This window comes from Aythya ferina, assembly GCF_964211825.1.
Source record: "Aythya ferina genome assembly, chromosome: 16".
In the NCBI taxonomy this organism is placed as follows: Eukaryota; Metazoa; Chordata; class Aves; order Anseriformes; family Anatidae; genus Aythya; species Aythya ferina.
This window is the reverse complement of record NC_140315.1, coordinates 3,581,554-3,594,780: the sequence shown is the minus strand read 5'-3', so window position 1 is coordinate 3,594,780 and position 13,227 is coordinate 3,581,554. Positions and strand designations below refer to the sequence as shown.

The following is a 13,227-nucleotide window of genomic DNA, read 5'->3' as shown; positions in this document are numbered from 1 at the left end:
ATTCTACGCCACTAGCACTGGAGATTGCAACTTTTGGAGGTAGTTCAGAAACTGAGGATGGTGGGAAACATTCTTATGGTGACACAGATGCAAAAATCCCCAAGCCCTGCTGGAGCCTGGTCCAGCATGCCAAGGAGCTTCCCAGAGTGAGACTCACCAACCACAGCTGCTTGCCCTCTGGCACTCGAACCACCACAGTCAGATCATTATCAGTAACGTCCAGGATAATCTGGTCCTCAGAAACTACCAGGCTCCGGCACCCATAGCCATGGGGACAGAAGGTCGCATTGGTCTGACCTGAAAAAAAAACAAACCTCTTGGTCTCACATTTCCCTTGCAGACCCCACCACACCCTCCCAGTCTGAAAGAGCTGAGTCAATCTTCATGCTTACATTCCTCAGAGAACCCAGTTAAGAAAACTTTCTGGGGCCCCTCTTATAGAGCTGCTGCCTATCAATAGCTTTCCCCAGGGCTCTGTTCATCTCACCTTGCCAGATGCGCCCCCCGTTGATTAACACTTCCACAGGGAAGGTGGGGTGGTTGGGCTGGTAGTAGTGCAGGATGAAGGCGTAGCGTCCCAGGTTCTGAATCCGGCTGTTGAACACAACAGCATCCTGGCCCCAAACACGAGAACAGAGAGACAATAAATAAATAAATAAAATTAAATCTGATGCCCGCACTTACGCCTGCTTGTTTTTCATTTATTATTGCACAGACTTGTGCTCCTACTGCACAACTGTCAGGTAACAGTCAGACATTTGGTGAATCAGCCTCCCTTTCCTCCTCACTCCCCTTTTTAACTGTACCACCTGCACAGCTGGGAGTCCAAAAAAACAAGCAGGGCAGGAGGGAGGTAAGACAGGAGAGCCCACGGGAATTACAGGTTCAGGGACAAGTTTAAAGTCCTGATTAAATTCTGAAAAGACTAACTGCTAAATTGTTAAAGCTACCGAATAAAGAATGAAAACTGTTCCATGCCCCAGCTGTCCAGTGTTACAGCACCACCACAAAAGCCCACCCCATGCTCATGCTGCTACCTGGGGCTGTTGCAGGAGGATGAGTTTTGCAGCGGGGTCCACAGCTGTGGGAGGCCGAGGTGCAGGCTCTAGCGGGACCCCGGCTGGAACCACGTGGACTGCCTGAGCCAGGGGGACATCAGAGGCAATGGGCAGAGCCTGCCCCCCCTCCAAAATGATTGACTGGGAGAGCTTCATAAACCTTGAGGGAATGCAGGAACTGCTGCAAAAGAAGAAGATGGGATGTTAGGAGAGAGGCTTTGGCAATGCTGGCAGGATAAGCACACCCTATAACACCTTTAGGATTATGAAGGACAGCTGCTGAGGGAGAGCTTTCTACTGGGACCTAAGGCTCTGGGACACAGGTTCAGCAGGAAGGACAGAAATCTTGCAAAGGCTAATCCCTCTGCAATTATTTATTCAGAGCAGTGTTAAGAATTTGGATACATTGAGTGTCCCTTGTTGTATATGAGCAAGCACAGGAAAGCCTGTTCATGACGACAGCTGAGGATCTGCCCCAGGAGGCAACGTGGAGTTTAGGGAAAGGAGCAGCTGCCTGACTTCCAGTCCTTACTCCATCACTGCCTGCTTGGTGGCCATGGGTGAGGAGCTTCACTGCAGCCTCCTACACCAGAGATTTCTTTCTCCAGTGTCAAGAATTTAAGAGGGCTTTTGATAACAGCCACATTCACACTAAAATCCTGAGGGATTCTGTTACCTGTTGGATGAGAACGTGCCATGGACGCTGATGCAATGCACCTTTGGCTCGACAAACTCCATGGTGAACTGTGCAGCAGGTACGAGGTACACCTTGTGCTGTAGGGCATGAGAAGGAGAGACGCTTGGTTACACAACAGCCTTTGCCACCATGACTCCACAGCAGCTTTGGAGTCCACCTTTAGCATACTGAACACCCCCCTCATCAGACATGTTGGCTAATGCACAGCAGGCTGCACCCCTGCTTACTGCCCCTCCTTCCCTGGTACAAGCCCTAAGGTGTTTAGGAGCTCCATATATTTATGGCTTCTTCTATCCTCAGCTAAGCAACCACAAGAACGCCTCCAGGTAAAATGGGAAGAAGCACTGCCACATTGCTCAGAGCTTCCTCTGCAAAGAGCAGCTTCTTCTGACCACCTTCTCCCAAACCCACATCTCATGGTCTATTTCACAACACTGCTGAGCACACTCTCCACCTTGGACTGCTCATGACTCAGATGGAGATCTAGCATCCAGCCCAGTTAGGAGCAGAAAGCCCTTCCACGGACTAGGTGCTGCTCCTGCCTCTCCTCCTTGCAACCTGCAAACAGAGCTGCCCTCGCAGGGAGCCTTACCAGGAAGAAGTCAGCCAGATCAGCGATGAACCGAATTGTGGCCTCCGAGGTAAGTTCAAAAGTTGCCAAGCGGCTCTGGGAATCTACAGCAATCCCTCGACAAAGGAAACTGGGAGACAAACACAGATTTTGAGGCCAGCCTTGAGCAGGGTCACGATCTATTTCTTGTCTTGCCAGCTATATGTCCTGAAGGCATTTACACAAAGTCCCTGTAAATCTTTTTTGATGCCTTTTCTGGCAAGTCATAAGAGTGAAGTTTCCCAAGGACAGCCCAGACATTTGTTTCCTATTGCAAAGGTTGCAGTCTGAAATCAGACACTTCTGTTGTAAGGGACAGGGTTTGACCTGCACCATCAGCTCCAATAAACCCACTGTAGGCTGTTCCCTAAATCAGGGCCCCTAACAACGTACCCAGCTGTAAAGGGGAGCAATACATCTCTTGGCAGAGGTACTACAGGACTACACCAGCACAGGTAGTATTCCAGGGGTACCATGTAGTTCCCAGGGACAGCCAGTCACTAAAATCATGTCCAGCTAGGCTGAGTTTGGAGGTACACAGCTTAGATACACAAAGCTGCAGCATTCTTTGTTTATGTGATAAAGCAGAAAAAGCTCGACTGAGGGAGTCTGTCCTCGCCATGTCACAGGAAGATCGAAACCTTTGTCTCAGAGCTGCCCATACCTGTAGACACACGGGTAGAAGGTGAAGGTGCCCTGCTGCATGGCCAGGTGTGGCGAGCTGACAGCAACGCCGACTGTCTGCAAAGCGTTGGTGTTGGCGTACTCCACCAGCAGCACGTATTGTCCGGGCTGAGCAATAGGCAGCGACAACTGGACTTCCACCTGGAGGACAGAGAGACAATTGAAGGGGGGTCTCCTGTCCCACTCCCCACAGCGAGTGCATGCAGGGTGCCTGTGCTGCAAACCAGCCTCCTCTGCACAGCCCATGCACAAGCTGAAGTTTGCACCTCTCGTGGGAGGAGATATGTCCCAGCACTCATTTGTGGTATTTCAAGTGATCCTGATTCCAAAGGTGTTCAAAGCTTCAAATCGATCTCCCTCTGCCCCTGTGGAGCAGTTACTGCTCAGTGAATCAGGACAGGACAACCCATATTCAAAGGCACGTGCTGCTTGTTTGCTCAGAGAGATTTGTTCCAGATTTACACCTTGAGGTTTGTCTTTCTGTGTTGTTTTGGCTGCAGAGTATCGTCCCTCTGCTACCTGCAAGCTGTAGACTCTCAGGGAACACTCTGGGGGTACAAGGAGAGACTGAGGGGATGAAGTGACCACAGTACTTGTGCAAGGAGTGGAACAGAAGTGCTACTCACATCGTTGCCACTGCATGTTGCCATCCAGGGATGGAAAAGCGTGAGCTGCTCCGTGGGACACCCTCTGGGTAAGCGGTTATCCAGCCTGCACACCGCGTCCACCCCGGACACAGCAGGGAAGCCGTCCACAGACAGGTACTTATACAAGAGGCAGCTAAAAGCATTGAGAAAGAATTTGGGAAGTACTGCTGTTAGATCAAAGTTGTAAGAGTCAAGAGCACCCGTGTGACAGGATCCCAGCAACGTCTGAAGAAGGCTTTAGTTCAACATGAGGGCTCCAGCACCCAAAGGAGCATCTCGGGGCAGTGTGGAGCAAGACAGGGTATATTATAGGACCACCAAGGGCAGTAACAACAAAATGCTTCTCCCCTTGCAATGTTTATACTGATGATCACTGCAACTAGTGGAGGGGACAACTAATGTCCAGAATCCAAGCAGCCTTCCTGCCAACATGGACAGAGAGGTCCTGGGCACTGAGAACACATTCCAGCATAGCAAAGGGGCTATGGTCTTATCAATCATGGCAAGATGTTATCAACCATGGCAAGTACTCCACAAAACAGTTTTACTGCATTCAGACCCTCGCAGAACGTGGACTGTGTGTATTTCTTGACCTCATGCCAAGAGGAGCTAGAGAATAGATCTCACACAGCACAAAGACGTGGGGACTCTTACTTCTGGGTAGCTTGTTCTGGGGCTGGCTGGTATGTACATGGCTCCGTGACCTTTAGCTGCAGGATTGGAGCTTCATAGTATGAGCTGGGCAGCAAAACCAGATAGTCCTAGGAGGAGAAATAGGAGAGTTAGTTCTATTTGGGACACCTGCCCCCGGGGAGCTGCTGAAGCTCCCCGTGGTGGACGGAGTGCAGGGACTGGTCCTTACCAGCAGCACACCCTCTGCTTCAACAACCAGAGACCAGGTGTTGGGGTTGAGTACGAATGGCTCCCCAAAGCTGTTCTGGGGGACGGTGACAAAGGCTGGCTCTGTGCTGGGTGCAAAGACAATCTGCTTGGTCTGCTCTGTACCTGGAGTGGGAGGGACAAGAGGCTGTGAAGGCATCGGGGAGGAGATGGGAAGCCTGGGGCTGCAAATCAGAGGGTACGCTGAGGGGAGCGGCTCTGTAATGCAGCAGGGAGTCCTGGGCTCCTGCTCTTTTGGTGCTGCTGTAGCAGAGGCACCACAACCCCACACCAACCCGTAACAGAGGCATCCACTCTAAATCTACTCAGTAGCTTAATGGGAGAAAAAAAAATGATCTCTGCAATCCTTAGTGAGAATCCACGGCTCTCACAGTGTGCTCTGCCTCCCTGGACTGCAAAGCACAGAGTACTGCATCCCAAAGAGCAGTTTGGCTGCTAGAGAAGGAAGTCCTCTGTGAAGAGTTTATTCTGAGACAGACAAAAAGAATTGCCCAGGTACACTTTTCCTTAGGGGTATTCTCACCCCAGCTCCATGGGCAAGATACCTGCCTTCTGGCAAACTCTCAGCCCCTCAGTCTGTGCTCCTTTCTTGCCAGCAATAAACTCTCTGTGCCTGAGATTTAGACATTGATTTTAACTGACAGGACAGAAGAGATTTTAGTCCTGATCCTGCTGCAGTTGAACAGCTCCATGGCTCTGCCGACACATTTCTGTAACCTTTGAATTCATTAACTTTGGATGCAAAAATGAAAACAGCACCTAGGAGCAGACTGCCTGCCTGTTTACAGTCTCAGGAGGGTTTTGAAGCACACGATTAAGAAGCATTCACTGACTGTGGCTGCCTGGTGAGCAGATGAGATGAAGAAGTGGAGAATGTCACACTGACAACCCTAGTATGGTACACGGGCATCAAGGCATAGTGCAGAGGGTCAGAAGCTATAGCAAGGACTTGTGCTGCTGCTGGGGTAAGGCAGTCTCTTCTCCTGTGTGCTAGGTCTGCAACACGCCTGGCACCAGCTGAGGCCAAGCCCTCACTTTCTCAGATGGGAAGCAAAGGTGAGGATGCAAGGAATGAAGAGATTTCCCTCAACAGGCAACGGGGCAGATTTCCTGAGCAGCTGCAGTGTGACATCCCTTTGACTGGATGCACAACTCAAACTGAGAGGGGTTGTGGAGGTGGGGCAGGACAAATTGGTCAGTAGATTATATACCTGGAAAAGGCTTCCCTGTTTGCAAGCCACATCTTCTCACTTATCTTCTTCACGCAGGGAGAGAGAGAATGGTTCAATCTGTCCTTTCAGTTTCTTTCCAAGTCACTTGTCCTTTGCCATCAGAAGCCCATTCTACCCAGGCAGTGTTTCTGGAGCCAGTTTGGCTACCAAGGAAGCTGCCCTCCTAGATATCATTGCTGCTGTATTGGTCAGGCAGTTTGCCTTCAACACTACAAAAATCAAGTGTTGCCTTTGAGCAAAGAGGGAAACCCATCATAAGGCAAATGAGCTCTGCTACTGGATAGAAAAGATTAAATACTTCCAGACCTTTGGTCAGATCCTGAAGCATCAGTGTGGCTCATGCTTCTCTGGGCTTTCTGCTGTGTAGTATGGCTATAAAAATAAACAGCTTTTTTTTTTTTTTCCCTCAAAAAAAGGTAGAAAAATAATATCTTGGCATTTCAAACCTTGCATATGATATCAAAGGCAAAACATCTTCTATGTCAATTTAAGACAGAGGACAGAACTTCACACTGATACATTAGTTAGCTGATCTCAACAGCATTGTACAGCTGGACAATGTCAACGCAGAGTTGTTAGAGTGGTAAAAATAATCAGCCAGCTGTGTCCTAAGGCACTTGCATGGCTTCAGCTCTGTCCCCATGCAATCTTGCTCACACTGATTCCCAGAATAATCGATTCCCAGGTCTCTAGGCTTGTTCAGCCATCTTTTGGTGTCTCGTCTTCCCCTCCAGCAGCTCATGCCTTGGTAAGAAACTAACTACCTGAGTGCATTGCCTTTATAACACATGCAATTCCAAGTCACTTCCAAAGCTTGCACTCTACAAAGCCAGCAGCCTGGCTTGAGAGAAGCACAAGGCAAGGACAGGCTTGCCACATGAGGGCATCTGTGAAATAAAACCATGCCCAGCAGCCAAAGTTTGGATCCAGCTCCCAGCATTTGTCCCATTCTGCTTTTGTGGAAACTCAGCTCAGTTCTGCCTGGGGCACTGAGGCGATTCTGACCCTTGCTGGAGAGACTGCACCTAGCTGTACAGCAGCCTTACCCAACAACAGCCTGGCTGACAACAGTCCTCAACGCACAGCCCCAGGACTGGGACCAGCCTGCCACTGCTTTGTTAAATAAGGGGGGCTGCAGGCTGAAATCAGCCTGAATTGGAAAGGCAGGACTAATGGGATAAAGCCGTATGGAAGTGTCTTCTGGAAAGGATGATGCAGAAGGTTGCCTGGGATGGGGAGGAGGTGGCGATGGTGCAGGGGAGCAGGGCAGTCTGGGATCCTTACCTCTCCTTCGTGGCTGATAAGCTGTAATTTTGCCATACACAGTGGCCCCTCCTGAATTAATATACCTCAGGATGACATGGAACAGATAGAGCTCTGCCTCCTTCACGTCTACAGTGACTCTGATTTTATTCTGCAAAAAGCAAAAAAGCACATGGGGCACACGTCACTGGGAGGCCAGCTCCTGGCCGCTCACCCACGCTGCGGGAGAGCCTGACCCGCCTGCCTGCCTGCCTGCCTGCCTGCCTCGCTTCCCCCTCCCTTGCTACCCCAGGGCACAGCACTGGCCGGCCGTCTGGGATGGGGACGCTTGGGATGGGCACACCTGGGACAGGAGAAGGGGCGGAGGAGTAGTGTCGCAGTGTGGGATGCTCTGAGTTAGGCTAGAAGCGAAAAATGCACTTACAGTTGTCACAAACATTAAACTTTCCTTCCTCAACGACCGAGACCCTCCCTTCCACACTGGCGGGCCCCCGGCTGACGTAGCGGAAGACGAGGCGGAAGAGGTCGGGGGAAGTCACATTGAGGGTCACCACTACCTTGGGCTGGTGGAGAGAGAAAGGGGAGAGAAGCAGAGCACACCTTCAATTACCTCCACCGCCGACAGCCACCAGCCTAAGCGCAGCCGCTCGGCTCACTGCTCCCAAAGCGACATGCCACAGCGCAAGGAGAAGACAAGCACATCGGCCCTGCCTCGCCACGCTGTCCCTTCCAGGGCCACCCACGGAGGGAACAAACTGCTTTCAGGAGTTGGGTGGAGAGGCTCCAACCCCACGGGGAAGATTCTCTGGCACAGCGGGGTCATTCGGCTATCCTGGGGCACGCGCCGTGCCAGAGGAGAGGTTTTAAGAAGTTGTTTTTCTTATCTGTGTGTTGCTTCTGGGCTTTGTGACATAACCAGCTGGCAGGGACCAAACACTGAAGCTCCTGTGCTTACAGGTCTCTGCCCAGATGCCTACAGAGAAGGCTACAAATGGAGCTGGTGCCTCATCCCCAGAAACCCGCAGCGCTACGAACTAGTGGTGCCAAGGGAATGTGCCACTGAGGGACGTGTCAGCCCTCCGCCTGTCTGGACACTGTTTGGGAAGGTACCAGCTAAGTAGATGCTTCATCCTACTCGTTTTAAAGAGATCTAAGCACCTGCTTAAATACCCTTCTGCCTAAAGAGCGAAGCAGGGGGTATGGCTGGGGACACTCCCTGAAGCTCCAGTTACACACCTTCTTCCCACTGGAGAGCAAACTGGAAGGACCTTGCAAAGAGCAAACTACAGGAGAGACCTGCCAGCAGAAAGCCATGAGCTTGACCTTCTGCCAAGGCCTATTTCTATCTCATTGCCAATGCTGGATGTAAAACAAAGCCACGAGCTTGAGCATGAGCTTCATACTTAAACCTTAAGGCTAGGGTTTTCTCAAGGCAGCCTACAGCAGTTTGTTGCCTAGCTCTTATGTACAAATTCAACGGGAAATGGCTCATTTTTGTCCCCTCTGTTATTTCACTTAAGCATGTAAAAAGCCAAGAAAACTGAAAGTAAATGCACCAGAATAAGGAACATCTTACATGGGACAAGACTGTCAGAGAATCACTGCCCTGCACCCCATCCCCAAACACGCACACAGGTGATGCTTCTGCAGGTGCCATGCAGAAGAAGAATCCACCCAAGGAAAAAAAAAATAAAAGAAGGGTCAACAGATGAAATAGCTTCATCTGTGGGGCTCAGACAACTCCCGGTTAGTGTAAACCATCATTATGGCAAACCATCTATCAGCAAGAGCAGAGGCAGACCAGTAACAAGAGATCCAAGCCAGACATGGCAGCAAAGAGGGATCTAATTTATTTTTGGAAAAGGGAGAGAAGGTTATGCAGAGAGATGCAGGAAAGAGCAGAGTCAGATGAAATAGCCACAAGGAAACCCAGATACAGTGTTTACAGACATCCCTGTAAGTAATCACCAAGCTACCACCGTTATCTAACCGGATTAGGATGTCAGGGGACTCCCAATTTAGGATCTTTCCCCTCATCAGTCTATGCTGTCCCTAGCACTACAGGAAATATCTGCACAAACAGGCTATATATATTCCCTGTGCTGTTTATGTTGGCTGTCATGTGACTTTGGGGGTTTGAGAAGCACTTGGGGTAAAAGATGTGTGCCAAAAGCACATCAGCTCTCCATACCAGCCACATCCTCCGCAGTGGGAGCTGGGCTGGGCTGGAGGCAGCAGGCGTACCTGGATGGAGGACATCTGGGCATATCCTCGCCAGCTGAACCCCTCAAACTCCAGGGGGTTGTAGCCGAAGCGCACGGCCCGGCCGGCTGGCGTGGTCCCTTCCTCCAGCTCAAATTTCAGGTGGTGAAGGTCAGGGAAATAATGGTCCCGGGCAGGTCTGCGGAAGAGAAGGAGCACCGTTACACCTAGTTATCTGGAAGGAAAGGCTCCTGACCCGCTCACCAACGTTCCCTTGAGCCTTTTGAGGTGTTAGATGTTAGTGACGGACCCTTCTGCATGCCACCCCTGCGGGCAGGAGGACAGCTCTGCCATGCACGCGGCTGATGTGACAGCAGCCCGGAGGGTCAGGTCCCCATCCCAGTGGTGGCAGAGGCCACCAGCCCCGAGACAGCGAACGAGAGGCCGGGCACCCTGAGGTGCTAGCAGCTTACTGAGCGCAGGTGGGGCCGCGTGTGCTCTGACGGCAGCGACAGGCTCCGCTCCGCTCCTCGCAGGATGGCCCCAGGGACCCGCCAACGTCGCAGCGGCAGCCTGTGGGCAGGAAGCACCTGTTTACATTCCCCCCGTGCTAACGAGCTCCTGGTCCCTAATCAAAGGCGCGCCCCAGCGGGTGGGGAGGCTGGGGCCACTATTTTTATTCCATTGTATCCGTTTTCATATTGGCCCCGGCCCCACTTGGACCAGCTCCTCTTCCACCTCAGCGCCGAGCTATTTCCAGACGGCTGCGGGAGTAACAAGGTCTGCAAACCCTCACGGCCGGGTGCCGCAGCCCTGCCGCCAGCAGCAGCCTCGCTCCCTCTTCCCAGCCCTTCCGGGACCGTGTGGGGCCAGCCGACAGCGGCCGGATCTCCTCCTTCCTCTCTTCCCATGGGCACCATGGAGAGCAGCCAACCCCACGTCCACCTGCTCCCGGCAGGAGGAAGATGGGGTGCAGCTGCAAGGACGCGAGCGATGGTTTCAGCACACCAGTTTCTGAGGCAAGCAGCACCCAGAGGTGCTTTCCTGGCCTTTCGTTTCCCAGCGTGATGGACATTTGTCCTTTGTCCACTAGCATCTACCCAGTTGGGTCTCCAGATACACAGCAAGATCCAACACCTGCTCTGGACCATGGTTTGTTCCAAAGCAGGAGGTGGGACATGCCCTGCTCCTTTCCTCCGAGGCCACCAGTCAAGGGGTTATGTGCAGACACATGTTTTAGGGCCAGCTTTTGTGCCCTCCCCCCTTCACCTGACACACCAGAAGGGGACTCACCTTGGCAGCCAAAGTAATTTGCATTCTCCATGCTGAAGTAGCCGTCCTTGCACGTTGAGCAGAACTGGCCACAGGTGTTTGGTTTGCAGAAACACTGCCCGTCGCCCTAGGAGAGAGCAGGCAGAAAGAAGAGCTTGTTCCCTCCCGCTGCTCGTCATGGCTGAGCCATCCCTCAGCTATTTGGGTCCTAGTCTGGGATACTGGAGGAGCATTTTGAGTTTCATGCTTCCTGTGCGTGGGTGGGCCAGATAAGTGCAATTACCCAAAAATGCAGGCAAACAAAAAACCAGGCATCCTGGGCCAGACACAGAAATATTTAGGTGCCTAATTTATGACAGGTCTTAATCCTATGTTCTCATGCAAGCACAGATTGTGGTGCAACCTTTGAGAGCTCAGCGTCAGGACAGGCTTCTCCAGCAGCAGCTGCTGGAGACAGAGCCGAAATGTTCCCAGCACAGCACAGACTGGGAGGTGCCCAGAGGCAGAGAGGAGCAAGCTCACCTGCTGGCACTCTGCGATTCCACTGATGGTGCCCTTGGTATCACACTTGCAGCCTGGAGAGGGGGAGATGAACAAGAAAGCCAAGAAAAGCAATCAGCACCTGAGGAGAAGCCTGACGGGTGACAGTCCCCAGCACATCAGAGGACACCGACTAGGACAAGAGGAGCTGGGAACTGGGCAAGCAGGGGGTAGAACTGCACGAGGGCTCACTTGTCATTTTGGGGCAGTTACTGTTGCAGACACAGCTGTCCAAGACATTCAACTTTTCTGCACAGCAGGCCATGAAAACCTAAGTGTGCAATGTCTGCAGGGAGGGCTGAGAGTGGCACAACTCACTGCACGAGCCCTGCGTTCTGTACCAAGCAGAAAGATTTGGGCTCTAACCTCTCCCCCTCCCCAGACACCTCTACCTTTGACCTGTGTCTCACTGGGAAAAAGGAAGGAAAGGTATCACATCTATCCAGCAGTGATGATCCCCACAGGCTTAGGTGTGGGTCTTGCACCATTACAGCACGGAAGGGGCTTTTTGAGGCTGGGCATGTGCCATTTCCTTACTCGTGCAGCCGTAGGGATTCTCCGGGGTCAGGTTCCAGTACAAGGGCTTGCATCTGTCACAAGCTGGGCCTTCAACGTACGCCCGACACGCACAGGAGCCCTGGAGAAAGGGAGGAGAAAGGAGCAGGTGAGAACTCGCAGTACAGTGTCTGGGCGTGGTGTCTGCTACCCTTGAGTGGACAATGGCTGTTTTGAGCACTGTGCTTAAGGAAGGATTCATCCCAAAGTGAGAAAAAGGGGATCAAGCGAAAAAATGACCCGAGCTGCTGGCAGGTTCGTTTGGTACTCACCGGAGCCAGTGAGGGATCTGCAGTCACCAACCCCGCAGGGTTACAGGAGCCCACTAGAAAAGAGAGGCACAAGGAGGGATTGATAAAGAGACAGCTCACACCCCGGCTGCTCCTCGAGATGGTTATTTCTTCCTGACACAGCTGCTGGGGAGCAACATGCCCATTTCCCAGCACCACACCACGTCCCAGAGCAGAATCCCTGCCCCAGGGAGGAGAAGGGGGCTACCTTCACAGTGTGGAAATCCATAGGCGCCCGGCACGCAGCTATCGCAGCGCAGTCCCGTCACTTTGGGCCGGCAGCTGCACTGCCCTGTTTCCTGGTCGCACGTGCTGTGCAGAGAGCCCTCCCTGGAGCACTGGCAAGCTGCAAAAGAGGAGAAAGCAACTGCTGGGCCTGCAGGGCACAAAGGCTCCTGCCTTCAAGGCTTCCCACCAGCAGCCTCTTTTGTCTGCCTGACCTTCACCCAAGCAGTCAAAAGCACAGGTTATAAATAACAGACTCGTTCTTTGATTTAGTTAAAAAAAAAAAAGGTAAGAAAAACAATGCTTTTCACATTTTTATCACAGCCTTTCATCTATAGTGAGGTGTTATTTCGGTTCTGGGAGGAGTTCTGGTTAAAGAAAAGGGGATTGCATGATCTCACCCCCAAAAGGTCAGCAACCAGTGAAAGATCAGACCCTACAGAAGCCTAGGCTCCTAAGAGCAGCGTTCAGCCATCAGTGTCTGCCCTGGGGCTGTTGAGGACAGGCAGCAGGTCTGCAGCACCAGACACAGCCGTGGCACTGCCAGCAGCTGAGGGCAAGGCAGGGCAGTGGCTCTGCAGCTTCCTGTATAACCCAACCTGCCTGCTGTGAGTGCACGGAGAGATCCTGCGGCCCTATCGCATGAAAGGTCAGCAAGCTGTCGGGCAGCTCTTGGGAGCTCCTCAAATCCCTGCTCTGATGCCAAGGGGGGAGGTTTTAAGCTGACGCCTTGGACTGGCACAGCAAAACACTGTTAATTAAGCTACAGATTTAAAAACAAACAAACAAAAACATGTTCTTCTCCTCTTTCCTTGCTATGACTCCTCTACAGCTCTGCTATCTGGATATTGCTGTAGGATATTAAAAAAAAAAAGACTACTGAATTCCTGCAAGACCATTTCATCCATGTCTCCAGCCTCTTCAAAGGCATACTGCCGGCATCAGCATTTGCTAGGAGCGCTCTGCCAGCTGGCCGTGGCTCAGGCATCCACATTTAGTATGGTGCAAGAGGGTGATGATGCTCTTTTGTTGCTTCAGGGAAACTGTATCAC

General features: G+C 52.0%; 1 protein-coding gene across 5 annotated transcripts in view; it reads right to left on the bottom strand.

The window, feature by feature from the left end:
* LAMA5 (laminin subunit alpha 5) overlaps nucleotides 1-13,227 on the bottom strand; it is an 84,066-nt gene that overhangs the window by 20,698 nt on the left and 50,141 nt on the right. For 2 of the 5 annotated variants that reach the window (XM_084537918.1, XM_084537919.1), the window contains exons 16-32: nucleotides 12,159-12,296; nucleotides 11,933-11,985; nucleotides 11,643-11,742; nucleotides 11,088-11,140; nucleotides 10,587-10,692; nucleotides 9,767-9,866; nucleotides 9,336-9,492; nucleotides 7,516-7,654; nucleotides 4,559-4,701; nucleotides 4,351-4,457; nucleotides 3,676-3,829; nucleotides 3,030-3,190; nucleotides 2,348-2,456; nucleotides 1,735-1,832; nucleotides 1,038-1,239; nucleotides 488-614; nucleotides 158-297 (exon numbers count right to left, since the gene is read on the bottom strand). In XM_084537918.1, the coding sequence (XP_084394044.1) occupies nucleotides 158-297; nucleotides 488-614; nucleotides 1,038-1,239; nucleotides 1,735-1,832; nucleotides 2,348-2,456; nucleotides 3,030-3,190; nucleotides 3,676-3,829; nucleotides 4,351-4,457; nucleotides 4,559-4,701; nucleotides 7,516-7,654; nucleotides 9,336-9,492; nucleotides 9,767-9,866; nucleotides 10,587-10,692; nucleotides 11,088-11,140; nucleotides 11,643-11,742; nucleotides 11,933-11,985; nucleotides 12,159-12,296 (2,087 nt within the window). Of the gene's footprint in view, nucleotides 1-157; nucleotides 298-487; nucleotides 615-1,037; nucleotides 1,240-1,734; nucleotides 1,833-2,347; nucleotides 2,457-3,029; nucleotides 3,191-3,675; nucleotides 3,830-4,350; nucleotides 4,458-4,558; nucleotides 4,702-7,112; nucleotides 7,243-7,515; nucleotides 7,655-9,335; nucleotides 9,493-9,766; nucleotides 9,867-10,586; nucleotides 10,693-11,087; nucleotides 11,141-11,642; nucleotides 11,743-11,932; nucleotides 11,986-12,158; nucleotides 12,297-13,227 lie in introns of all 5 variants that reach the window. The other 3 variants (XM_084537920.1, XM_084537921.1, XM_084537922.1) reach the window with 3 other exon arrangements.